The sequence below is a fragment of the Anser brachyrhynchus genome (assembly GCF_964034855.1).
Source record: "Anser brachyrhynchus genome assembly, chromosome: 3".
NCBI classification, from domain to species: domain Eukaryota; kingdom Metazoa; phylum Chordata; class Aves; order Anseriformes; family Anatidae; genus Anser; species Anser brachyrhynchus.
The window spans coordinates 119,898,746-119,926,391 of record NC_137696.1 but is presented as its reverse complement, the minus strand read 5'-3'; the positions used below and the strand labels follow the sequence as shown (position 1 = coordinate 119,926,391).

The 27,646-nt window shown below is 39.5% G+C and overlaps 2 protein-coding genes across 3 annotated transcripts in view; both read left to right on the top strand.

Moving 5' to 3' along the window:
• CD2AP (CD2 associated protein) overlaps window positions 1-2,675 on the top strand; it is a 76,033-nt gene extending 73,358 nt beyond the window's left edge. Inside the window, exon 18 of the mRNA XM_080584924.1 lies at window positions 337-2,675. Within this exon, the coding sequence (XP_080441050.1) occupies window positions 337-378 (42 nt within the window). The 3' untranslated portion in view covers window positions 379-2,675. The remainder of the gene's footprint in view (window positions 1-336) is intronic.
• Window positions 2,676-2,818: 143 nt separating this feature from the next.
• On the top strand, window positions 2,819-16,397 carry ADGRF4 (adhesion G protein-coupled receptor F4). Of its 2 annotated transcripts, XM_080584922.1 has the most exons (11): window positions 2,819-4,769; window positions 4,866-5,094; window positions 6,997-7,082; window positions 7,526-7,627; window positions 8,939-8,975; window positions 9,115-9,275; window positions 9,927-10,217; window positions 10,986-12,350; window positions 13,042-13,083; window positions 13,183-13,242; window positions 15,438-16,397. In XM_080584922.1, exons 2-11 carry the CDS (start codon window positions 5,007-5,009, stop codon window positions 15,441-15,443), a joined length of 2,238 nt encoding a protein of 745 aa, XP_080441048.1. In that variant the 5' UTR covers window positions 2,819-4,769; window positions 4,866-5,006; the 3' UTR covers window positions 15,444-16,397. The 2 variants fall into 2 exon arrangements, with proteins under 2 accessions (XP_080441048.1, XP_080441049.1); XM_080584923.1 differs by lacking the exon at window positions 6,997-7,082 and having other exon boundaries at window positions 2,819-5,094.
• The last annotated feature ends 11,249 nt before the right edge of the window (window positions 16,398-27,646 follow it).

Sequence of the window (27,646 nt, the reverse complement as noted above, 5' to 3'; positions counted from 1 at the left end):
ATCCATTTGAAGAAATAAAGATTAATCATGTCATAATATTTTGCATGAGGGCTGCCTCAGGAAGTTAGTCTGAGATGATGCATTGTTATGCAGAGACTTGTTAAATGATTCCTCAACTCAGTTTTGTTAAATGACTATTCAGAGTGAGATTATCCAATAAATTCTTGTTTATTAAGCAACATACTAACATAAAATCAGCTGTAAATATCGAGCTGTCAAATGCTTCCATTTTGTTTGCTTAAACATCTGAGATTTCAAGGTTATAATTTTGGTGAAAGCTCTGGAAACTTTAGATTATTGCTACTCTACTGACTTTTCAAAATATCTGTTTTCCAGGTTGAAATAGAAAAATTGAAGAAAGCAGTGATGTCTACATGAGACACCCATGGACTTGCTATCTTTAACTTGCCAGGAATTCAAGCTGAACACAAGCAGAACTGACTCTTTTATTTTGTAATAATGAATGCTGGTGTTCTACAGTCTTAAAGAAAAATATAGTAACAGAGGAATATAGTCTTTTATTCAGAGATAAGAAAACAAAAGAGAATAATGGTGTAATTTTTTTGCCAATATAAAAGAGGCCTTATTTCTTACTGTGCTGGAATTGCAGACCTTTATTTTTTGGTTTGCTTGAAAATACTACTGAATCTGTATAAAAAGGAGAGGGAATTCTTAATAGATTTTTATTAAATACCTGTAGCTTAATTTTTAAAGAGATCTATACTATAAATAGGGTGATCTATCTTTACAAGTAATCTGTAAAATAATCTATTGGGAGGGACGGAATAGCTGTGTCATAATTGTAGTCACTATTTTTCCCCTACATGCAAAAAGGGAATATTTGTATATTTTTTAATTTTGGCAGTCTTACCCAGGGTTATGCTGTTGTGCCTGTCTGCAGTGAGAATACTAATAATATGCTGTTTATAAGTTGAGCAATGAGATAGGAATTTGTTAATGCAGTGAATCGGATGACACACCTATGCATTGTAGTAAGAAAGGATGACCTAATCAGAGTAGTTTAGCAGAACATTTTGTCACTTGCACTATTGGATTAAAAAGGGATTTAGGACTGCATCACAAAGTTACAACAAAAGTAACTCTTAATACTACAAAATGCAAGAAACACAGAAACAAGGCTAGAATCCAGTCTTAACTGAACCTGTTGTGCCTAAAATACTGCAGCACACAACGTGAAAAAGTAAACCTTAACTCACAGTGTCTGTGCTTGTGTGTACCTAAACTAAAGTCATCACTCTTTGTATTGGTTAAGTATGAATTTTGATCTGTTTTTACAATAGTCAGTTTTTGTTTATAATATGGCTCCAAATAAATCACTTTGGAACTTTGCTACTCTCAAAATGTCTCAATATTTATATATTTATGCTATAAACTTTCTCAGTATATTGTGTACTTCTAAATTTAATTACATCTTTGTATTTAACGAGTGATTGGAATGATTGCTTTGACAGCACTGTGCTGGCATCTAAGACAGCATCTTTCACTTTTTTTTATAGAAAACGGTTGAAATCTTGTGGACTGCCATTATCTTTAACCCCTGAGCTCAACACTGTGCACCAGAATAATATACAAATAATATTCAAAGTTGTGGGAGACAATTATACTTATTGCTCTATTCACTTGATAAAAGAATGAAAAACGGTTTTAAAAAGCCAGTCAAATGTGTTACTTCTGTTAGGAACAACCGTATCTCCTTTTGGTCTACTAGAATTTAAATGACAAAAACATACCATATTAGTTGACAACTTCACCAATAAGAGAAAGAATTAAATTTCTATTCATGGGAAGAGTCATAAATATAGTAATTATTGACTATGTCACTCGAGCAAGAGATACGGAAGTGAGATATATTCTTAAGAATATGCTTTCTCCACAGTTGATGCATCATAAAAAGCAAATGTCAAAAATTCAATTGGATTCTGTTTCTTGGTTGCTGATCAAAGTTTCTGTAAGATTTCATTAATATACTATGCAGGTATTAGGTAATATTTGCTAGTCATATCACTAATAAGCTGATTTGATATTAATGCTTTTAACTTCTAATTGCCTAGATGCATCACAAATGAAGACTTGAACCTGATCTTTATGTTGAGGACTAATGTGCAGCAGTAGTGCTTTTTGTCAGACACTAAGCTCTTACTTAGAATTCATACTTCTAAGTCAGATGATGAAGAGCAAGAATTGAGCCTAATGGAATAGCAGATTTCATTATACAAGCTCTTCACCATGATTAGAGCATGAAACAAACCTTGTAATGGATTGCTCTACAGAAATAGTCTGCATATAAGCTTGTAGCAGACAAACAGAACAAGACAATCAGTTAAAACCACAAATGAAAGGTGTTAATTATTTAATGGCCTTTGTTCGCTATAGCAATAAATGACCCAAGTGCAATGACTTGATTTAATAAAACCCTCTTTTAAAAGTCGCTGCTATTAGTATTTTTAGCCATAAGGAAGTTACCCTAATAAATGTCTGTCTTGTCTTCAGCTAGTGTTACGTACTAGAGTGGATGAGAAGAGAGTAATGGTTTTGAAGACATTCCACAGTACAAGTTCCTAAAAGCAGTATGCTTCTCTGACTTGTTTACTGGTGCTGTAAAATGATGCATGCTATCCAAACTCAGTAAATAAAATAATTTAAAACTGTTGAAATGTCTGCTCGGTTATGTTCAGAAATGTTTCATATTATACGTTAAAAAAAACAAACAAAACAACTTTGCAGAAGGAGATTGGGTGGAAAACGTGTATTCATTATCATTCATATAGCTCACCCCTGGAGACTTTCATCTTTCATATTTGAATTTACTCACTAGGATACTCTGGTTCCTGACTTACAGGATAGTTATCCCAACAGTTGGAAAGCTTACTGTTGGTGTTTTGTTTTGTTTTTAATTGTGACTGGAAGCCTCAACTTTTTATTAACTCTTATTCCTTTCTTTTTTCATTTTTTGTTGGTCCAAACTGACCTTTCTGTGCATCTTCAGTTTATTTTTAAGATCCTGATGCCACCCAGTAACATGGATAAATGTATGTTTGGGTCTCTTCTTAAATACAAAGTGGAGAACTAAAGACTGAGATTACAACATTTAAAAGGGTTATGGATGAAGGAAAAAGGCAAATGAAGAACAGAACAACAGAAGAGCATTTTAAAAATGCAATATTTTATTCCATTTTCATATTCTGTAAAAAGCTTTTGTCTGCATACAGTTTTGGAAAAACTTACAGGTCCATGTCTGCTTTTTTTATTCAAATAATCATGAAGAAGATAACATTTTTCATGAATGTTGCTTTAAAGGAATGAAGTCTGGTGAAAAGCTTTAACGTATTGCAAGGTTTGATTTTTGAATTGTTTAGCAAAAAAAAAAACACGGTGAACTTTAATGAATAGAAGGCGTTTATTTAAAGTCATAATTTAGCAGAAGTCTCTCATCTTTTTCCAAAGGAAATGATGAAAACAGGTTTTTGCAGCTGCCTTACTTTTGTCTGTTACTAAAGTTCTCTAAGATGTTCCTGATCGCTTTCTCAGAGCAGTTGCAAAACAGCTGCTCATCTATCTTGGGAAATTGGGTTTTGCAAGAGCTGAGAAGACAAACCACTCCCTTTGGGATGTCCAGGCACATACCTCCCATCTTGAAAATCCAAACAGCCTCGACCAACTTGTGAAGGGTGAGACTGATGCTGCTCATTCAACGTTCAGAGCACTTGCCCTGGTTGTGGAAAGTCATGATCTGAGTGTCTTTCTAAGCCCCAGGGAGCACAGACTTATACCTCTTTGTTTCTGGGAGAAGTGTGCACGTATGTCTGTGCTGAAATGTCAGCCTTCGTGTCTTTCAGAGGACAGATGCTTAGGTTGAGGGGGGTTGAGAATTGAGGGGTGTTCAGTTGTCACCACAGCAAAGGTTCTGGGTGTGTGTAGAAGGATAACTCCAGGTACCAAGAAAAAGTGTCTTAAAAACTTGCCCATACTTTGATGTGATCTGGTATTCACCCCTTTACTTTTGACTTAAAGGCGAGCTAAGGAGCCACCTTTTAATTCTTCTTTACCCGGTACTGTATCAAGTGCAAATCATTTAACGTCCCCAGGTCGGTTATGTTGGCTGTTTAATTGTGCTTGGCTTAATTCCCACTTGATACCAACATGAGATGCAATGCTGTCTGTATCAAAATAGCACAATAAATCATGCGTACCTCTGGGCTAAAATGAGACCTGTCTTGTGGCTGGTGATTGGCTTAAGTTGTGGTAGCAAACAAAATGACTTGGAAACCCTAAAAACTCATGACAAACATATTGCAGGATTCAAGAACTTTTTTTTTTTTTTTTTTGGCCGAAGTTCATCTGAAACAGTCCCATGGGTAGAGCAGTGGGAAGTGGTCTTTGTTATGAGAAACTGCATGCTGTACATTACTGGCTGTTGGCAATCCTCAGAAAAGCAGGAATGATGGTGAGCCAATATTAAGAGAGCTAATGCTGAACATGGCACAAACTTCAGCAGGCAGCTGTAGCCCCCTCTCTGTGCAGTCCATAAGGAAAAGATCACTTGGTCACAGCTTTTTAGCTGCACAGAGTATTATCAGTAGTGTCATTTTTGATTTACGAAGCATAATGCGTTAACTTGGCTAAGTTTTGATTGTGAATTCTTTTCATCTTTGAAGACTGAAGATCTGAAGACCTGTTAAATACAGCAGAGCAGACGGTGCCTCCTCCTCTGGGATGGAAGGTGCAAACCACACAGGCATGACTCACTGGTGAGGACTCCTGACAGGTGGCAATCCAGCAGTTTTGTGGGCGTTTGCAACTTGTTTTGGCATTTTTCAGTGCAATACCTGTATCGTCATCTGCAGGTTCCTCGCCGTTGATCCAGTCAGACAAGAAAAAAAGCAGGCCGATGCCAAAGGTTATTTCCTCATGGGATGAATGAATCAGAGCAAAGAAGCAACTCAGGGTAAGGCCATAATAGCGAGACTGGGGCAAGATGGCGGCAGATGAGTGGTTGGATGCTAACCCGTCATATCTGGAGGATCTCTGGCTCTGTTAATTTTGCTTACAGTTTAACCCAGACTCCTGAAAACGGTGAGTACCATCACGAAACATTTTGCCAGAACTGTTCGAAAACTATCAGTGAGGGAACTGAAGTCATCTGTGAAATCAGATGACTAAACTAAATCTAACTGCTTTAGGCTATTTTAACTTTGCACTTGTTTGCTCAGTTTTATATTTGCTCCTTGTGTCTGTGGAAGTAATTACACATCTTAATTAACCTCTGATTTTTGCTTGGAGTTTTGTGATTGGTCTCTAGTCACCATGTTGTCACTTCTCAGAAAAATTCAGATTTTCTTATGAAGTTATTGTAAAGATCACTCTCCTCTTGGAACTTGCTTTACTTAAATTGCTTTATTTAAATTCACCTTTTCCAACTGTGTCCCTTTATAAAAGTAATTAATACCAACCAAGCCTCTGTATAAGTAAGAGCCTTATTTTTTTTCCTTAAATGACCACGTTGAGGACTCTTGCTGTAGCCTTTTTAACATACCATGCAACAGTTAGCAGTATGAGTGATCATATGGTGGCTTGTGAACCGCTTGGATTTTAACATAAACATGTAGGCATTCAAGCCCTAAATAAAGAATTCAGTTCCATAACTAAGGATTTAATATTTTTTTTTTCAGATATTGCATACACGTAGCACAAGTCTGCAGTGAATGTTTGGGAAATAAAATTGTATAGCTGAATAGACAAGCCTAATGTAAAATGTCTTTTTGCACAATATGTGCTTGGAATTTCTGTGCTGGATACCTATTCCTATAAAGGAATAGGTATGTCTATAAAGGATATTCCTATTGAGGAATTCCTATAAAGGAATAGGTATGTCTCTCTAGTTCTACTTCTGGGGTAACAGAGTGGGGAAAGCTGTAACCTAAGATGATGGAGAACCCTTTGGCCAGAAACCTTGGGTCCACCAGTCTGAGGGTGTAGTTCCCAATGTTGTTGTTTTTCAAGTGGGGTCCTCTTATAGCTGTGATCGTGCAAGGTCAGATTGCCTCGCGATGAGTCCTTGGGCATGGAGTAAGGAGGGAAAGTTTTGTAGGTTCTACAGAATGCTTCCATTATAAACTAGCAGAAATCAGAGATAAGGACTTCATAAACTGGTTACCTTAAATTTGAATTACTTCTTAAATAGATTATCAGTTTACCTTTTCTACTATTTTAAGAGTTTTTTTTCCTCTTCTTTTAACCATTGTCCAGACATTCATTCCTCGTTCTTCTTTTCCTTCTGCTGGGACCTTTGCCCTCCTGGGATGCTATGACCAAATGAAATTAGTTGGAGGAGGAGATACAGCATCTGGTGACCATCTCCTGAGTTGGGCAGGAGATACCTGCAAGCCTATGTACTTCTCTAAGCATATCCATATTCTTTCCTGAAAGTGACTGACTTCTTGCTGTATTACTTGCCTTGCTTTATGTTTCTGTTGATGTATAGTAGTAACCTTGGCATGTTCTTGCAGTGCTGAGGCTGGGTAGTTTCCATGATGAGTGAAGCAATGCGACTGAACGAGATCTGTGCTTCACCGGTAACATGGCTCATTATCTCCATGAGCCTCAGATACCTGGAGCTGTCCCAGGCTGTTACCTCACCTAGAGGTAACAGCCCTAGGTGGAGTTCCATAAGTGTATAAATACAAAGTGGATATGAACTAATAATGAAACATGACGAACTCAAGGATTCCCAAATGCGAAATGGAATTAGGGCTAAGAGCATACAATAAATATTATTTAATGACTGCAGAAATCTGAAAAGAAGTTAGTACAATCCTTTACCTAATATCTTTAGGTGTTTCCTGGTCATCTCCTGTTCCTCAGCAGTGTTGATCTGAGTCTTGTGGTTCGCTTATCTTTATCAATTTTGGTCCTTAGAAGAGCTAATGGTCACTAGCTTTAAACCTAACTTTAAAACTGTTTAATATATATTTTCTACGTCCTATGATGTTGATGATAACGGCTGTGCGCTCTGCCAAGGCTGGCTGCCACCTCTGGACAGTTTGCCATGTGCTGAATCAAAGGTAGCGCCTGCTGAAGGCAGCATCTGCTCTCAGTGCTCATAATTGGATATCTGAGGCCCAAGGGCCTGAGTTTTCCATCTCACATGGCAATTCTCATCAGGGCCTGCCCGAGGAGAGTAGCAAAAGTTAGACTCCGTAGAGACGAGGTTGTGTGAAACTGCTTCAAAAGGCACCCACAGGCTGAAATGCTTTAAGCTCTTCACCTTGCAGTTTACAGTAAATATTAATGCAGTAACTTCTAATATTGAACAGTTTTTTTTGTTTGTTTTAAATAAAAGTGCACAAATCATTTTCAGTAAAAAGTTGATAAATGTCTGAAAATCACTTTGCATGCCCAGCGAGGACAGTGCTTGAAATGGGTTTAGCTGCTCACGTACTAGCAACTGGACTATGTTCAAGAAGGGAAAACAGATGTTGCCATCTTCAGCATATCTTTCTTCCAGGAGAAAAGCAGCAAATGCGAGGCAATGGATGTGAGGGTGGCCCACTGCCTGCTCCTTTGGGCTGTGCACTTCTTCCCGGCTGCACCACGTGTTGCTCCCAGGGTGAGTTGGTGCGCGAAGTTGGTGACCTTGCGTCCGTGAGAGGCCGTGGACTCCAGAGCTTTCTGGCACAGAAACCTGCAACATTTGATTTTAATGGGGGGGGAATCACCTGTTCACTTGAGTTATTCAGAATTGAGTTTTACGTACCAGTAAAAGGAAAAAATCTCTTCTTTCATATCAGGAATGCTACAGCTTATATTTATCTTATTTATCACCAGAATTCCCATGGATCTACTAGGCAGTCTGGATAATGCATCCAGAATTTTTCTGGTCTGGTTGTACTGTGCTCATTCAAAGTAGATCTGAGCCAGTGAGATACAAATCTCTTCCAAGGATTTATGATAGTTGATGGAAACATAAAATACCTTCCTCTCCACTTTTTTTACGGGTTGTTCTTTCTGTACAGACAGCTGTAGGCAAGGAACACGGTTGTTGCTTTGGGACCTCAAAGCATGAGATGACAAGAGATGCCTCTCCCTGAGGACTAGAGGCTGTAAGGTCTTGGAGAGCTCTCCTGGTAAAAGTTCCTTGCTGGCTTTCAGGGTGGCAAAGCAGAGATGCCTGCAGTGAGAGAATTAGTCAAATCAGTAGGTCTGGGAGGGAAACTTTACAATATTCAATACACTCAATGTGCCAAGCAGCCCCCAGCACAACTCTGGGACTGTTAGAAATTAGATAGCAGTAGCAGTGTGATTTCTAATGCATCACACAGCCAATGTTTCTTTCCAGACGGCGTTTGGCTGATGGCAGATAAGCCGTTTGACCGAGAAGTGAAAGCCAGATCTGAGCAACTGCTCTGGATTGAGTCTGCCTGTACAACACGCAGTCCCAGCGAGTGTCCTTAAGCTGAGCATGGCATGTCTGCCTTGGTGGTGCTTTCCAATCAGGACTGGAACAAAGAGGCTTTGGTGGTGGTATTCTGTACAGCTGTAGCTGCGTCTTACGGCACAAATCACACAGATCCTTGTACATCAGTGTGAGAATGCTGGAGACCTTAAAATCAATACAGGCTTTTTCACTCAGAGATAACTACTGGAGGCATGTATGATCTTCACCACTAGCTCGCTATTGTCACTTTAGTAGAAAAGTACAACTGTGAAGGCTTAATGTAGAGACAAAACATTAATAGAGAGTTCTGAATTGTTCTGTATGATTGATGGGCCATAAACAATCTATTCTGTATCTTAAAAAGTCTTCTGGACCTCAGAAGGACTACTCTACCATTGAAGTCACCTTTCTAGTTTGTTCCAGGTAGTTGCCTTTTATTTATTTTCACATTCAATATACATTCCACTTTACCTTATTTTTCAGGTTCTCAGCAAGGAGTCAAAAACTGGCAATCTGCAAGGTATAGTGAATAGCTACGTGTCTTGTAATTTTTTTGAAATGTTATCCATTATCAGTATTTACGCCCCCGATACTCGCCTCATGGATCGTAGTATGCTGTCATGCGCATTAGAACAATATCTGCTTGATTTCTTTTCCAGATGGGTGTATAAATCTGATTCCCTGTGAAGTTAGCGGAGCTATCTGTATTCAGCCTTGTTCTCCCTCCTTCCATGGAGAGATGAGTTTTGTCTGCAAAGATAGAAAGTGGCAAATGTTCATAGATGCCTGTGCAAATCTGGATGTTCAGTCACTTTTTCAGGTAATATTAACAGTTACGCATCTACTTTCCCCTGTGGTCATAATTTGTTGTGAAGACACATTTCCCTCCCATGCAAACTTTAAATTTTGAGCAAAGGGAAGAAGATGGGATCCTAGAAACCAAATTACTGTGAGAAGAAGATGGGATCCTAGAAACCAAATTACTGTGAAGCTTTGACTTCATCTTAAATTAAGTAATAGGAATTTCCCAAATTCACTTCCAATGTTGAAACAGTTCAGAAATGAACTTATCTTCTTCACCTGATTAATGTTTTTCACACAGATCTAAACCAAGACAATGATACTCTAGGATGAACCTGAGAGAACAGCTGTACAAAAGCGCTCCCAAATTCTAATTACTACAAAGGCCTATAATAATTAGATGATTTGTAGTAAATTCTTCCCCAACTACAAAATAAAAAACTTTTTTTCCAAGTCACTTGAAGAGTAAGGCAATATATTCAGTTCTTGCCCCTTCCTCCAAATGCATTGTGCAAGAAAGAAACTTTTCTCAGTGGAGCTTTGGTCCTGGTTTTCAGGTCTTTCTGCATGTTAGTTAAACACACCAGCACTGTACAGTTTGCAGGTTGTAGCAGTAGCATCATTTTGATTCTGTTCATTAATTCTCCAAAATTTATTTTTCTCCCTCTAGAGGATTGCTGAACATGAACCTCTTCCAAGTTCTGGAGGACATGTTAGTGTTGCTGGAGGACACCTGCCCTTTGTAGGAGGAGGAAAGCCAGTGCACGGGAAGCCAGGAGATGAAGCAAAACATTTTGGTGCTGATGACCATGGGAATAGCAACTGCCAAGCTGATTTTTCATGCATCATCCCAGATATCCTGTCTTCACCAGCAATTCCAGGAAACATTGCTGATATAGTGGAACTGCTAAAGAATATTTCCCTGATGTTGTCAGAAAATGTCAATAGAGGAAAAATGCAGGTATTTACTTTTATGGGTTTGAAGAGTTGGATCTGAGCTTGCCAGAGCAGCCGTGCAGTTTCTTACTTTGCAGGCACTCTCCAAAGAAGTGGTAGCTGCAAGTCACACATGGAGATCACCTGGAACGAGTTTCCAAAGGGGGGCCATGTTTTGCTGTCAGAGAAAATGTTTGACCTGTTCATGTATGGCAGAAATCCTCCAGTTCCCATTGGCGGAATTTGTTTTCTTTAAAAGCAAACGTTTGCAGCAACAGTTTTATAGACTTGGGAGAGCAGTACAAGGAAGACTTCATTTTTAAAGTATTACATGGCAGAAAAAGCAGTGCTGGAGATGCTGATCACGATTGTGTTTTCACATGTTGCACGATAAAAACTGAAATCTTTCCCTGACGAACTCAGAAATCAGAGAGGTGGGGGAAGAACTGTGCAGAGGGAGATGTAAACAGAGCCACATTGCAGGTCAAAATCTGAAACAGAAGTGGTGTCATATTTATTTTTATTTTTTTATTTTTTATCGTTCTTCCCAGTACCTTTTGAGCTTTGATGTGAAGAGGATAGTACAATTCTGTTGGTGACTCATGCCAGTGAGATGTTTGGGCTTGACTGAGATGGGTCATGTGAACCTGTTTATTTACAAAGACATATTTACTTTATAGAAATGAATCTTGAATTTAAATTAGCTTTTTTTTTTTCTTGCAGACTGTGCCAATGGAATAATAGAATTTTTCTTTTAACATGAAAAATAACTTATTTTTCTTCTTTGTTTCAGAGTTACAGCAGGATAGCAAACCATATTCTGAACAGCTCCATCATTTCCAATTGGGCTTTTGTCAGGGACAGAAATGCCAGTTCAATATTACTGGACTCAGTGAACTTATTTGCTGGGAAACTTCTTCTAAGGAATGGGTCGGAAAGTATACAGGAACACTTCATCTCTACTAAAGGCTACAGCATATATAAAAATACTTCAGGGAAGAGCTTTGATTTTTCTATGGAGTTAAATAAGACAAGCAATATAAGTGGGCGTGTGGCCATTCCAGAAGAAGAACTTTTGAAGTTGCCTAGGACTTCCAAAGCAATCAGCATTGCATTTCCCACACTTGGAGCCATTATAGAAACCAGCCGCTTGGACCCTGTTTTTGTGAACGGAATGGTTTTATCTGTGTCTCTTCCAGAAGAGCTTCAGCATATTTTGCTCACCTTTGAAAAGGTGAATAAACTGGAGAATGTCAAGGCTCAGTGCGTTGGATGGCACTCTGCTGAGAGGAGATGGGATAGCAAGGCATGCAAAATGAAGTCAGACAACATCAGCAGTGTTGTTTGTATGTGCAAGCACCACCGCCGGACGTTCAAATCCTTCTCCATTTTGATGTCCCCCACCATGCTGCGAAACGTGGTGTTGGATTACATTACGTGTGTGGGGTTAGGCCTTTCTATTTTCAGCTTGGTTCTGTGCCTTACCATCGAGACTGTTGTCTGGCATCACGTTACAAAAACTGAGATAACCTACATGCGCCATTTTTGTTTGGTGAACATAGCTACGTCACTTCTTATTGCTGATATTTTATTCATCGTAGCAGCTATTGTGCACAACACAGCCCTAAACTACCGGCTGTGTGTAGCAGCCACTTTTTTCCTTCACTTTTTCTATCTTGCCTTGTTTTTTTGGATGTTTACCCTGGGTCTCTTGATTCTCTATGGATTGTTATTAGTTTTTTTTAAGATAACAAGATCCGCGTTCATAGCTACAGCATTCTCTATTGGATATGGATGTCCATTACTCATATCTATCCTCACTGTTGCTATTACTGAACCTAAAAATGGATATTTAAGGAGTGGAGCCTGCTGGCTCAACTGGTATGAGACGAAAGCCCTTTTGGCCTTTGTCGTACCTGCTCTGGGCATCATTGTTGTCAATTTGGCGGTGGTGGTGGTGGTTGTGGTGAAGATGGGAAGACCCTCTATTGGAGATGGCTGCAAGTCACAAGATTTGAGCAACATGATCCGAATTAGCAAAAACGTTGCCCTTTTGACACCTCTTCTGGGCCTCACCTGGGGGTTTGGATTAGCAATAATCATTGATAGTCACTCTCTGGCATTCCATATTACGTTCGCACTACTGAACGCCTTCCAGGTAAACCCAGCAAGTCTGGGCATAGTGCCCTCTCAAACTTTGAACTTGGGAAAAGGTAGCAGATCGAAGAGGGGCTGGCAGCATGTGCTGTGCTTGAAAAGCAGGCTTTCCTTGCATCTTATCTATTTAACGCAGTAGCTGCACTAGGTATTCTGCGTTGACATGGATGCAGATGGGCAATAGAACAAACCAGTTGATACAAAGTCTAATGAAAAATTAAGAGGAAGAATTTACATTAAAATACATGGGTTAATGTCGAGTAACTGCAAAGATATCTAATCCTTATCACTCAACAAATACCCAGAAAATCTTACTTGCCATTAAGGATAGTTTCGTTTAACTCACCAGTGTCAAAGTCTAATGTTACCTGACATACCATTGTGTATCCATACTGCCTTGGTTCTTCTTGGCTAATGCTTCTATTAAGTATGTTGAAAAAGTTGTGGTATGTAACCCATCAGTCCAGTTTGTAATGAGAATTAGCATGAATTATATATCCATTCTTGGCATTCCTGGATAGTCCATGTGACCTGGGTGGATAAACTCATGTGGGGCATTGCTGTCATTGTCATAGGTGATGAGATGTTCTGCACTGATAAAAGCATTATTTTATCTATGCTATAAGAAGTATTTAAGAAACTTCATGTGGTTATGGTGTTTTGTAACTGTTTTTTATCTCCAATTTTTTTAGGGATTCTTCATCCTGTTGTTTGGGACACTTCTGGACAGAAAGGTACCTGGGTCATTTCGACTCTAATCCTGGATTATATGAATATTTTCTACACTTAGAAACTGTAGCCTCTAATTTTAGGGTGTTGTTTTTAATTTACAGACCAGAGAAGCCTTAAAGAAAAACTGCCTTTCATCAAAGCGGAAGTGTAGTCTAGCAAAGGTAATTTTTTTTTCACCCCTTAGTGGCTTAATTTAGGATTTATGCCAATTCTATAAGTAGAATTTATATCACCTGCTCATTTGTACATGGAAGGTATTTTGCAGGTAAAGGTATTAAACAGTAGATGTGGCAATCTGTGACCTCTACATAACCTCCTGTTGTTTTTACAAAATTAAAAGTAGTATTTTGGTTTTCTCTCTTCACACGTAGATACCAAAGTGCTTTAGAAAGAGAATATGTATGACTTTTCCCTTCAGTAGAATGGATCTATCTTGAGGTTACAAAGTAAGATATAGAATTAGGAATCCAAAATCCTTATGTAACGACCTGTTTGCTTTCTTCACAAAAATATCTCTATGACAGCATCTCTAGCGTGTCAAGAAGGTTGTTCTGCTTCCAGCTGAATGTCAGTTCAGGAAACCACTCAGAGCTCAGCCAGCATATCTGGTGCTAATTAATGTTGTTAGTATCAAGGCAATTTATTTAAAGGAAATGTTTAAACCCAAAGGAAACAACTGTGTTTCAGCAGCTTCCTAAGAAAATGTTGACAGAATAGATGTGTTGACATCATTGAGTTAGTATTTCCTACCTCTGCTGGAAAACTTTTGTCTGTTGTTAAATAGAGACCTTCCGTTATGAAGGCTTTAGAGGCACTAAAGATAATACTTCCTTCATGCTACTAGCGTTGCTGGTGTGCTTTGGGTCATTTGGTGTTAGAGAAGCTGATTGTGCAACTTGGGACTTCACTGCATCCTTCCTCTGCAATGTAGTCTTCGCTTGCATCCAGCTTTGCTGTTACGTGCTAGGTTTAAATGCAGTGCAGAAGGTCTCCTTTTAAAAAGAAAAAATAAAATAGTTCTGCTAAAGTTAACTATTTCCCTGTCTAACAAGAAAAAGAAGGGAAGTGCCTGATTTGCTCCTTATTTAATAAACTCAGATTACAATTCCTGCTTTTCAGTCCCAGGATCTGAATAACTGATGATGTAAATCCTCCTATGAGGCTTTAGGTCAGGTTTGAAAGTTAAAATTCCACTCAAGTCACCACCAACAATATTCTGGAAAAAAGAGGTGGAAATAACACTAATCCCATGACTAAGCAACACTTGCTAAAGGTGTTGAGTTATCTCAGTGAGCAAAACTGGTTGTGGAAGCCGTAACTGCATTTGGCTAAGCACTTGGTTTGATGCTGTCACTCACATTGGTGGAAGAGACCGCATGTAAATATTTACCATTGCATAACAGAGAGGGGTGGAAAATGTTAGTTACTCACTTGTAAAGTTGTTTGTGAATATGGAGCTTGACTCACCAAAGCTGGAAAAGTTTGTCACGGTACATTTTTCTATATATTTTTTTTCTTCTAAGACACTTCAGAGAGCTTCAGAATGGGACTACATATCTGGAGTCTTAGTGGTGAATATTTAAAACGTCTAGGGTTATGCAGACTCCTGTAGAAACAAAGAATATGGCAAGTTGGAAGGGACCCACAAGGACCATGGAGTCCAACTGTTGGCTCCACACAGCACCACCCCAAACCAGACCCTATGTCTGGGAGCGTTGTCCCAGTGCTTCTTGAACTCCGGCAGCTCAGTACTGTGCCCACTGCCCTGGGGAGCCTGTCCCAGTGCCCGACCACCTCTGGGTGCAGAACCTTTCCCTCACACCCAGCCTGACCCTCCCCTGTCCCAGCTCCATGCCGTTCCCTCGGGTCCTGTCGCTGTCCCCAGAGAGCAGAGCTCAGCGCCTGCCCCTCCGCTCCCCTCGTGAGGGAGCTGCAGGCCGCCATGAGGCCTCCCCTCGGCCTGCTCTGCTCTGGGCTGAACAAACCCAGGGACCTCAGCTGCTCCTCACACACCTTCCCCTCCAGACCCTTCATCACCTTCATAGCCCTCCCTTGGACACTCCCTAATAGTTTTATGTCCTCCGTTTATTGCTGTGCCCAGAACTGTACAAAGTACTTGAGGTGAGGCCACACCAGCGTAGAGTGAGTTAGTCACTTCCCTCAGCCGAGTAGCAGTGCTGTGCTTGATGCACCCCAGACTTACTTCAGGTCTTCTAGCATTTCATTTCTTTTGGTTCAGATTTTAAGCTAACTGTGGTGTTTCTCAGAGGATTTTAAGGCACCTCCTGTTTGAAGTGGAGCTTCTACCTATAAGGAAGATACATCTAATCTGAGCTGCTGATTTCTTTTCTCCTAGTCCTAGCAGTGGACGGTTGTCTTCAGTGGATCTGACCAGTGAGAGGACAAGGAGCAACTCTTGCAGAGAAATTCTGGTTTGAGATGAGCCTTAGTGGTGACCAGTTCAGAGTGTGGACAGCACTGTCTTGGAGCATGACCACAGGAAGCATCGTGAAAACCAGAAGAGAAAAGGTCCTGAACCTGCTGTCAGGAGCAAGAAACCATCAGCGTTGCTGCAACCCTCAGAGAAAGCACGGTGACATGTAAAAGTTGTTTCTCACCTTTGTGAAAACTGCTGTGAGGAGAGTTTGTCCTCATTTGCCATTTCAGTGCTTCAAGTTCTTCCTGTTTTGTTTTTTCTCCACATCAGTGCAATAAGGAGCTGTACAGCATGTGGGGCTGTTCGAACGTTTGTACATCACATTAAAAATGAAATAACTTTGAGTGTTATATAGCTATTTTTGTTTGTCCTTGACCACAAGTAGTTCTGTTAGGTGGGCACTGTATTCATCCGATGTCTGTACTCTCAGGCTGAGGGATAGCATAACTCTGTTTCTGTGTTACAGCTCTGTTCTCCATCTCAGTACCTCTATGTCAGAGGAAATGTAGAAAACATTTTTTTTTAGTCTTTCAGGACAGAATTTTCATTCTTTTTATAGTCCTGCAACAAATGGACAGATGAAGAAGGAAAAGCCCTCTGCAAATATCTAGCTTCCCTCTTCAGATATGGGAAAGCAAGCTTTGAATATGATTCGGAGTTGAATCAGGTAGATGGAGATCTCCCATATCACATGTGGTGTACTAACCAAGGAAACAGTTCATCCATAGATGATTGTATATCTGGTTTTATTAGAAAGAAATAAAAGTCCTTGGAAAGAAACCTTTAATAATGAAGACTGATAGAAATGTTGTTGTCTCTTGTCAGGACAAGTTGATGCTTTTAAATGGAAATAAAGTTGAAATGTTGTCATTGTTTCTAGTAAGTGGTCCTTATCTTCCTCTATCAAAAGATGTAGACAAACACCCTTTATAATTAGCTAATATTACTCAAACCAAAAATGTCTCTTCCTATTCTGACTTCTACAGTTCTTCATATACGTTTGAAATATAGCTGATTTAATTAGCGTACTGCTGGCTTATGTCATCAGCACCCTTTTACTGAAGAGGGAGAAAAATATCCTGGCAGATGAACTGTGGGTTGTGGGACATGTGATAAAATACTATGAAAAACCCACAGCTAACATCACAGAGAGAAGCTGGGACAGTGAAGATGGTGATCTGTAGGGCAGAGCCCTGGTCTGGGCCGTGAGATGGTTGCTCTTGTCCCCAGGAATCAGTTGCTGCTTTGCATTTTCCACTCCTGTGTTGTCTGTACATAGCCTCATTATAAGAGGCTACCCCTGCTCCTTTTTTTTTTTTTTTACATTGTATCTGCATGCTGGAGAGCTTTGATTAAATCGAGATAAAATTGGGATCCTGTGTAACGTAAATTTAAAAAGACTATTGCCCCCAAAGTCCACTTCTTAGTGTCAAGCAGCATCTTCTGTGCTTGACATTTCTCTTCTTGAAGCAATTATAGAGCTTACTCCTTGCCTACCTCCCCTCTTCCCCCCCTGCAAGTTGCATGTGTCATAGAGTTGTGCAATATATTTAAAAACACCTCTCTTTCCTGTCGGCTTTCTTTCCAGGGCTGCATTTAACTCAGATTTTTTTTGGTTGTTTTGTTTTCACTTGTTTGTTTTCCTGTTAACAGTGAAATTTTATTAATGAAACATTGGGATTTTTATAGTACCTGCAAATACAACAGGACTTGCCTCAACCGAACACCTTGCCCTTCCCTCATATGTACATCCAGGTGTGTGTCAGACCACAGTTCTTTATAGCTGTGGATTTGCAGAAGATGGCACAAACCAGAGTATCTTGCCCTGGGTTTTATTATCCTTTAGCTAATTAAGAATAGCTGAGGTTTTATAGAGAACCAGTTAATGGTACAGGAGGAGGGTAAGGACTGAAGATTAATTTTTTATACCCCCAAATTAAACTGACCAAGGACATTTCATGAATGTTTTTTGAGAGGTGAAAGCTGTAGCTGTCCTCTAAGCGTTGTGAAATGGTAATTTTTTGTAAGTGTTGTGAGCTGATGGCTAAGTTCTAATCCTAGCTAGAGGGGGAAGAAAAATCACTGGAGTTGAAATTCTGTTGTAACAGATTAATGTCGGTGCCAATTATTATGAGATAGACCCATTAATGTACAGCAGTTTGTTTTGGAGCTGTTCCAGCAGGCCTGCCAATGTGGTCAGACTTGAAAACCTGAAGTGTTCTTCTTCACCAGGTGTTGCAATTAATAGGACAAACCATAGTTTCCCCTGGACCTGCAATGTTGATTGCACGGCCAAGTGTAGACAAATATCAGAGCTCATTGGCTGGGTAGGTCAAATTGAATTCTCTTGCATCAAGCTCGAAGCCAAAACAAGTTATTGGGCAGAATCTTAATTTATCCACATTGCGGAGAAGTCCCTCAGCTGCCTACAAAAGCATCTAGGCAGTCATGCTCTGCAGGGCATCAGGAAGTGATTTAATTGTGGAAATGTCACTTGGCAAAGAAGCATTCAGATGCTGCCTTGTGGTTTGCTTGGATTTCTATGTCAACAGTATGTTTTGCTAGACAAGTAGGGGTAGTAGGATAATATCCTTCCTGAAGTTAGTTCATGTTTCAGGCTATGGAAAGAAGCACAGTTTTGGATGCACAACATTTCTTCAACTCTTTCTTTCTTACCTTCCCAGTGATTGGAGTTTCCTCTCACAACCTTCTTTCCACTGCAAAATTTGCCGCTTTCTATCTCTCTGGGTTTTCTTCCCTTTCATTTTCCTACTGTCCGTCTGTCTGTCTTTTGCTCCTGCCCATCTTCCATTTTTTTGAAGGCTGAGACATGGTCCCCTTGTGACCTTCTGCCTTGTGCAGTGTGGCAGCAGGTAGCTGCAATGATGGCAATTGCAGCCTCACCCTGGACAGATGACAGAAAAATACCGGAGGGAGGCTTGTGTGCCGAGATTTGCTTTTTTTCTGGGGAAAGATCCACAAACGCAAGGTCCGGACTTCTTGTCTTTTGGATCAGAGAGACTGCCCGCAGGTGGGAGGGTCATGCTGAAATCAGAAAAACTCCTTCCTTCGCACTTTGTATTACAACTTTGGATGGGAATCTGATAAAAATGAACTTTTCTTAAGACCTCTTTATTCTTTTTCCTTTTTCCTTTTTTTCCTTTTTCTTTTTTTCTTTCCTTTTTTCCTTTTCCTTTTTTTTCTTTCTTTTTTTTCCTTTTTTCCTTTTCTTTCTTTTTTTTTTCCTTTTTCCTTTTCCCTTTTTCCTTTTTTTTTTTTTTCCTTTTCCTATACTCACCTGTGAATGTGTTTTCAGCCTGTCTGTGATCTGGTCAAAATCCTAAAAAGGACAGTATTTCCTTTCCCTGGCTTCCAGGTCAGATGTCCCATTTGTGTCCTGTAGGCAGTGATGCAAGCAGTGTCGCATCAGTTGATTTAGTTTACCATTTCCTATATATTCTGCACTATCAGACAGCTTTTTATTTATTCATTCTCTTAAGGAGGATATAAATAATATTGATTCGCCATTGGGGTTGTATATAATTTTAGCTTTTCTCTTATCTGTTGACATAATCAACTCTTTCCGTGGTTTTTCTGTAGTTAAAGATTTTGTTTGTTTTTAATGGCTTCCATCTCTATTTAACAAAGAAAAAACTTTCTAATGGTGTAAGGTTTGCAAGCTTGTTTATGTGTAATCTTCATTGCAGGTCAAATTGGGTTGGTCACTGTGCCCCTTTGGGTCCTTCCAGCTCCCATTGTATGTGAAGCCCAGCCCAACTTTAGTAACGCCTTCTCACTTGGGGCTTGGTCGGCTCTGTTCTGATTCTACAAAACTAGCTCATCTGTCGCTAACTGCTGCAGCCATGTGCTGTGGTCATTCTCTTTCACAACTGGAAAAAGTCGTCATCTGCTAATTTATTTACTTAGCTACAGCTGGTAAATGGATTTTTCACTTTTATTTTCAGCAGTGCTAAACTTGAGAAGCCCAAGTGCTCTCCTGTTTGCTTAAGCATCAGTGTTTAATTACAGTCCTTCAGCCCCCATGAAAGATATATGTGTATCCTTTGGATACTTTTGTTTCAGGTTGAGACCAATAATAAGTCATCTATTTGGGCAATTTGAAGATTGTGTTGAACAATGGGTTGATCAGAAAGACCATTCCAACCCTTGGGAATGCAAGTCGAGGTTTATAATTTACTTCTTATTCATGCTGCAGTGTCCCTGGTCAGGGAACAGGCAGACTGTTCCAATTAGTGGGCTCTTGGAAGATCAAGCTATATTTAGCTTGAATTTATCTGGCTTCGACTAGTCTTCTGTAAGAAGGGTAAGTTAGTAGTGGAACAAAGTATTTTGAGAAGTGGAGGATTTTCCTTTCTCTGGTGTTGCTACATCAGGCTTTTGGTAAACTCTAATTATTGGGATAAGAACAGTGGTGTGAAAAGCAGTTCTCCAGCCTGTAAAGCAGTTCCTTCTGGCCTTAATGCTTGGTAATCATCCTAGGCCTTTCTTTCCTTTGCATTGGTATCAGTAGCCAGATGTGAATACCTGGTATTGTAGGTATCCCCAGGCAGAGCTCTCTGCTTTAGCTGGCACCTTTATGGCAGTCCTACGAAAAATAAGGTGGGGTAATTGCACCAGTGTACTCATATCAGTGCCAACCTTCTTAATAAACCCTGCTATTTGTTAGTAGTAGCTTTGGTCCGCATCACATCTTGGAGTGTTTTCCTTCCAGAAATACTCCCCTGATGTCAGTAGTTAATCCTGACCCCCAATGGTACGAGAGAGCAGAGGTGGGGTACCCCTCGCCTGTCTAAATCATGTTAGGTCCATAACACTGATGAGTGTCTCTGAGTAATTGCTATTTCCACCACTGAGGATTCATTTCTTCTAGTTAATGACGCTTACTCATGCAACCTTCGTTTCTGTCGTGGGGTGGCTGAAAATCTCTCACATTGCTGGGATGGTTGGCTTGGGAGTTCTGGGGCAGCCTGGATTTCCAGCTTAGCTTCTGCGTTATTACAAAATGTTATGTTAATCTCTGGCAGTCGGAGAGATATGGCAGAAAATCTCCCTTTATCTCCTGTACTGCAAGCTAAGTGCTGCTGTGCATAACAGGAATAGGAGAGTAGAACAGAGGATTTTGACCTTTTTATCAAAAAGCTGTCAAGCTACTTGAGCATAATGTGTCAGGATCTGCCCAAAGATCTGCTGAAGACAAGATTTGAAGGCTGACTTGGCAGCGTGCTCATTAGTAGTAAAATTCTCACTGACTTATAATGAGCTGCCAAGCAATAAATGTCTTGGAAGTACCTGTTCTTGGGAAAAGTTTCACTTATATATATATATATATATATATAAAATCAGTTTTTATTAATATTTTTAATCTAGAAGAAACTGTTGAGGCTGACTAGAGCTTTCCCTCAGATGTGATCAAATAAGCTTTCCACCTTTTTTTGTGCAACCAAGATAGATTGACCTGCCTTTTTCCTTTCAGAAGAGGAGTCATAGTATTAAATTTGTATTGATTTCTTTTTTTTTTTTTTTTCTTGCTAGTAGGTGGAAGAACTAATTTAGTACACGGATGCATCCGTCAGGTTACAAGCTGTGTTGAACTAATAGTTATTTGGGTCTGCTTCCTTTAATGAACATGTGTGAAAACCCACCAAAAAAAAAGAAAAAGACTTTTGGTTAATGGGCATTAAGCTGCAAATACAGGAATGAAACCCGTAAAAATTAGTGACTGTCATCTGAAACAGACACAAGACAACTTAGTTGTGATGGTGATAAAGAAAATGGCTGCAAAACTATTATTTATTTATTTACTACCTCGTTGGAGACTTTGTGGTTCAGCAACCAGCCCTTCAAGCCCCATCTGGGTCCTGCTAATAGCCAAATAGTAGCTGGACACCAGGCTTTAGCTGTCAGGCGGCTTCGCATGAGTACGTGCCATCGTGCAGCTCCCCGTTGGGCTGTTCTGACCCACGTCGTGTCGTGTGGTTCCTCCTACAGCACTGCAGTTCTTACTGCGCCAGACCCATTTTATGGTGAGACCTACGGAGGTTGCACTGGTGTGAAGGTGTGGGGCGGGGGTGGAAAGCCCATTAGCAAGTACTGCCATGGAGATCTTCACATGGTCTTTGTCCCAAGGCATTTGCGACATCTAGGGTTTAGTATGTGGCAATGGGAGATAACAGCTGCCAAAAACTCAGAGCAGAAGTTGATGAGATGTCCAAAGGCTGCTCTCCCAGTTATCTGGAGCTCTGCGGTTTATCAGCAGCAGAAGGCAGTCTGTTTGTAGGACACTTTACCACTGAGGGTTTGCAAGGAATTATGGAATTTATTTCCTTGAGGGCATTTTTGCAATTAAGTGTCATTTGCATATGCAAGATAGGATGCGCCTGATGCATGCATGATCGCTTCCATCTAAAGGAATGTTAGTTGCCCTTCTTGCTGGACGCAGGCCTGGATATATAAATTACAAAGCTGAATAAATAGCTGGCATGTGTTCCTGATCACGTGAGCTACCACAAGATTCTTAAAAATAATGTGCTTTATGGAAATGGAAATGGAAATTGAGCCAGAGGGGAGAAAGGAGATGTGTTGTGTGAGAAGCACTGTTGTTCCTTCCAGCTCTTCTATGACTAGTTCGTAGGGAGGTGAAAAATATACAGTAAAGTTTTGTAAGTACAATCAGCATGACTTTCAGCTGAAATATGCCCCAAATGTAATTGATCCAATGATGGAGTAGTCAGCTCTCCCCGTAGGTTACCTGAACTGCTGTCAGTCAGTCCTAATTTCTCCCAATGTGTAAATTCTCTTGGGCCACCCCAAGAAGTGAGTGGGACGTAAGCCTGAATCCTCCTTTTCTAAAAATATTGCAGATAAAACAACAACAACCACAGACTGCTATGGGGAAGGTCCAATGCTGGTCTGCAAGTCCTGTCACGCTGTGTATCCACCTGGTCAGGAGGCAGTGTTTCGGAAAGAAGACAAAACATTTTACTGATTGTGAAAATGCCACATCAGGCTCCATGCAACCAGGGCTGGGACAATCCACCGCTCATACTAACTCCATTCAGACTCTTAATGTTTTAATTAATCTAATTGTTTTTGTAGCAAGACATTGATGCTTTCAAGTGTGTATCTACCTACATATTTTTTAGAGGCATTTACATATGATTGATTTTGTTTTTCTTCTGTTGAAAATAAAATCCACACATGCTATTTATATTTTACATTAGTGAAAGTTGGTGATAACTTGATTTTCATAAAAGTTGGTCGGTCCAATCACCGATGTGGATGATTACTTGAGGCATGCCATACCTAACCTTGCCTTTTCTTTCCTGAAGGTCTCAACACTGGGAACAGTATTTTCTGAGCTTGATTAAATTCTCCCTTGGTGAAACAGTGCAACACAACCCTGACCGAAATACCAAATTTGAATATTGAGAATATGAGCTATTCGTTTTTCTTTCATGCTATTACTGCACAGAGCTCGGCATGCTGGAGTCCTGGACTATGGCTCAAGATCCTGCAAGATGCCAGAAAACAGGTGAATAACAGAATAACAGTAGTGCCAGTGACACTGAAGGCTTCCTCTTGAATATTTTGTTATGCATGTGTTTATGAAATTACACCCTGAAATATGTTGGTGACAGGTAAGACAAACATATTTGCAGATATGTACCTGCTAATAAAAAGTCTTTGCCTTGTGCGGTTCTAAGTAGAAGTGATGCGGTTTAGTACCATAAGGTAGTCATCTCTCACTGCAGGAAATCAGGTAATTAACAATCATTTACCAAAATTCTTAATTCTTAGGAAGGTGTTAATTTTGCTGATGCAAGGGGAAAAAGGGCAATTTTTTGCCTCTGAAGTCATGCATTTTTATGAAAGAAACTTTGTTAAAATTGTATTATTTTCAACTGGTGAAATCTGGGCTTGAATTCAAGATAACTCGATAAGATTTGACATAACTAAATCATTGTTTCCAGTGTATTAAAACAAGTCATGTGGTCTGAGACAGATCTTATGACAATGTAAATAAAAGCAGATAGTATGAAATGAGTTAATTCTCAGAGATAATGAGATAATTCTTAGGGGTAAACTCATGATTTCCAAAATAAATTCCTGTCATCATTAGAAAGAAGATACATTGTAAATCAACATCCTTAACATATTTCACAGCAGAAATGATTTTCCAAGATTTTCTATTCACCAAAATTCCTATGTATTTAGAAAAAAAAACAACAATCTAATAGAAATGTTAACAGCAGTAGAGAACCATAAAGGGAGACATTTGAAATATAGATAGTATCTGCAAGTCTTTTTTTTTTTTTTTTTCTTAAATTATTGTCTGGAGATCTGACTCCAGAAGGCTGAACTGCTAAGACTTTCTAAAAGTAGCACTGCTGAGAGGTATGTTTGGGTGAACATCTAGAAAAGAAGTTCATTTTCGTCAGTGTGTCTACAAATGTCGGACAAAGTGGGTTCAGTGGTACTTGTTTGCATTTTTTAAAACAAGGTTATTTTATTGGTGCAATGAATATTAACCAAGTAAACATCAAAAATAGAAAAAAATAGTAACAGGCTTTCTTCAGTTCTTTTATTTGTACACAGTTGCAATCATATTAATAAGTAAATAAAAACTCTAAATTTGAAGGAAAAACTTGGGCACTTGTAGAATATTTTCTTTGCCCTGCTGAAGTCTGAAACTTCAGTCATCTTGCTTTTATTATCGAGATTGTCTTGGCGTGTGTTCGACCCAGTTTCTCTGTAAGTTAAAAACAAAGACAATTTCAGTGTAACAAATTATTGATTTGGAAAATAATATTTGAGGCAAGTTCCTTCTGAATTTCAACTTGTTTTGTAGTCTTTTCCTGGGCTACCCAGTGAACCTAGAGCCTTTCTTGCAGAGTTGATGTCCGTGTAATGATTTAGCCTTTTTCCTGTGCTGTTGCTTTGCCATTGAAAGATAATTGAGAGTCATCAATTTAGCTAGTTTTGAGGAAGTTTTGGCCCACAAAGTATCCTGGGCAGAGTTGTTCTGACTGCACATTGACATTTGCTTCTGAGCCAATGTTGTAGGGCTACTTGATTAGGCACTCAGAAATACTCACTGAGTACTGGTTTAGGTTTTTCCCACCTGAAGAGTAACCTTGAATATGCTGTCCCTGGCTGCATACCTTTGCAGCATCTTTCAGATACAGCATATGATTTTATTTTCTCAAATAACACATTTCCCAATGTGTTAACTTTAATTTTTTTTCATAAAGATGCTCTAACGATAGGAAGTGTTAGATTGATTTATGGATGAAAGGTATGTCATTGGCTTTATCACCAGACTTAAGGAACAGTATATGTATGTGCATGTATCAAAATACATTATATAGCCTTTATATGTGGAAAAAAAGGGTAAATCTGTCCATGCAATATCAATAGAGGCTATGCATAGAATAAGTTCTACTGTTTAACAGCTTTATAGGGCGCTAGGTATACAGAGCTATTAAAGATAAACAACCAACCCAATGAAGTGAAATATCTCTGGTAGGATTAAAATTCACCGATATGTGGCCAGTGGCAAATATGTGATATCTGTTAGAGCACGCATGTCTGGGGCTGCAGACTAATGAGGCTATTTGCTTCCTGCATTCATGTGAGAGAAAGATGAGGAGATGTGCAAATGAATTACCGTGTTATAATTTTTTGTCATCAGAGTAACAGACAGTATCTTCTCAGAGAGGCCGAGATGAAGACAAAAATTTGTTCCCAAAGGTTGACTGAAGGATTTTTAAAATGGAAACCAAGTGCAAGGGTGAAAATATTGAAACAATACAGAAAACAAATACCTAAAGCATTTTCCTTACAAAAAATCATGTTGATAAAAAACACTGGAAGTGCCCAAGGCCAGGCTGGATGGGGCTTTGAGCAACCTGGTCTGGTGGAAGGCGTCCCTGGCTATGGCAGGGGGTTGGAACTGGATGGGCTTTAAGGTCCCTTCTGACCAAACCATTCTCTGATTCTATGATTTCCCAGCTGGGTTGTGAGCTGAGCACCTCTGGAAATGGCCAGCCTGTCTCTCCATCACGTTGAGAGCACCTCACTAATGCTCTGGTGTTGTTCCCAGGTAAAACCAGTGTTGAGCTACAGGCATGGAAACCTTCCCCGTGGTAATTAAAAGTTTGGGCTGCTTGCATGACCTTGATAAAAGCGATTTTTAAAAGTCAAAGTCATCTTGCTCAGCACATTCACACTTTCTTTTTCCTGACCAGACAGCCACTGAAGGTGCAAATATAATGGAATCTGTCATCTTAATGTCATAGATTTTCCCCTTTTTTTCATCAGTGTTAGCACAGACCCATGGGGAATGTGTAGTGCAAACTCTGAGATCTCCCTCCTGCAAAGCAGCTCCCCCACCTCAGTTATCGTCTGCATCGAGGAAATCCAAAAGGTACTTTTTCCAAGCTACAAAAATACATATTTGAAGGGATAACGCTGCTTCCCTCCCCAAACTTGTCCTCTTTATTGAACAAATCCTCAACCAAGATGTCAGGATTTTCATCACTGCAAAGTCTTTAATAGTCACCCCTTCAGCATAACTTCCAATTAATTTATTAAAAACAAAAAACAAAAAACAAACAACAAACTTATCCAAAAGTACAGGCGATCACTTTTAATTTCATATACAGCATTTTGATACTGTTGGTATGAAATGTATATTGTGTAAATTTAGATGTGTTTTACTGGCAACTTCCACAAAATTCTGATGCCTGAAATTGGCTTTTTGTTTACATATTTATGTAAATATTGACCGAACTGTTTAGAGCAGGGGTTGCAAGACGAAAACCCAAGCCACATCCAGCTCAAGAAAAAAAAAAAATCACTTGGTCTCCACTCTGCATCTCGCCATCCTCTTCCCTGGGACTCTCTCATAAAGGCTATCACCTTTTCCCATGGGGAAATTTGGAGGAAATGAAGAAATTTGCAGCTGAGTGCTTTCCTCTCTTTTGTCAAGGGCTCTTCTTTCCCTTCCTCAGCTGTATGAGTGATTGTGCAGCAGTATGCAAGCCAAATGCAGTTGCCCTAGAAAAAAAAATGCATGTCTGTCTTGTCCTACTGCCGGAACGAGCCTGGTCTTGCTCCAGGCTGTAGCTGCGGTTTGTTCCCATGGGCGTTCATACTCACTGTGTACCTCTGATGATACCACAGAGTGCGCTGCATGATAGACAGGGAGAGGGAAGTGGAAGAAAGCCCTGGGTCATTTGCACAAGAAGGTACACTGTTGGCACATATGGATTCATTCATTTCTGGTGTGGATGTTGTCCAACACCAGACCAATGAGTCTTCTTTCTATATGTTCATTGACAATTAAAATTTTAAAATCTGACAGAACAAAAAGGTTGACTGGATAAAATTGAGACCCTGCTCAGTTTCATGGAAACAATCTTTTGTGGAAAAAAAAAAGTCACCTCCACTTTTGTTCTCTGTTATGGACAGAGAACAGATGTTTACAGAGCCAGTTGATCAGCTGTTCCTCTTTTGTTCCATTTTTTTCCTAGACAGCTATATTAGTTCCAGACCCTTCCCACATAAAATTTTGTATCTGAATGAAGGCATTAGTCAAAGTATGTCTAAGCTGAACAAATTTGCATGTTTCCTAATTAATCCTTAGTGTTCCTCCTCTCCAGACTTGTCACATTCTCCTCTCTTTCTACATCAAGACATGATTTTGGTGATTTGCTTCTGGGAATAAATATACTCTCTGATAATCACCCATCTTATTTTTTTTTTCCCTAGGTTTTCTGTGCTATTTGGGATTTTATGAAATCCTTTTTCATTGGGGTGTCCGTTGTGGTGTAGGATGTCATCGCATATTAAGGAAAAATGTTTAAAGAAATTCTTCAGGGAGAATAATGGAAACATCTTTTTGTCTTAGCAAGTTAATGCATGATTTCACTTTTACTGTTGTGTAAAATGGCTGCATCATCTAAACATTTTATGTTGGTGGTATTGCGCAGCCAAGTCTTTTATATTAAGAAGTATTAGAAGTGTTTTATTAGAAGGGTTTTATTTGTTTTCTTTTGAAATATGAGGTGATGTGACTTTTCCTATTATTATCTGATTTCTCTTTA

Bases quoted from the DNA above. Each gene is read 5' to 3' on its own strand.
- ADGRF4 (XM_080584922.1), top strand. From the start codon at position 5,007: ATGAGTGGTTGGATGCTAACCCGTCATATCTGGAGGATCTCTGGCTCT. The intron at 7,083-7,525 runs GTAGCGCCTGCT...TCTTTCTTCCAG, and splicing joins TGCCATGTGCTGAATCAAAG to GAGAAAAGCAGCAAATGCGA. The intron at 10,218-10,985 runs GTATTTACTTTT...TCTTTGTTTCAG, and splicing joins TCAATAGAGGAAAAATGCAG to AGTTACAGCAGGATAGCAAA.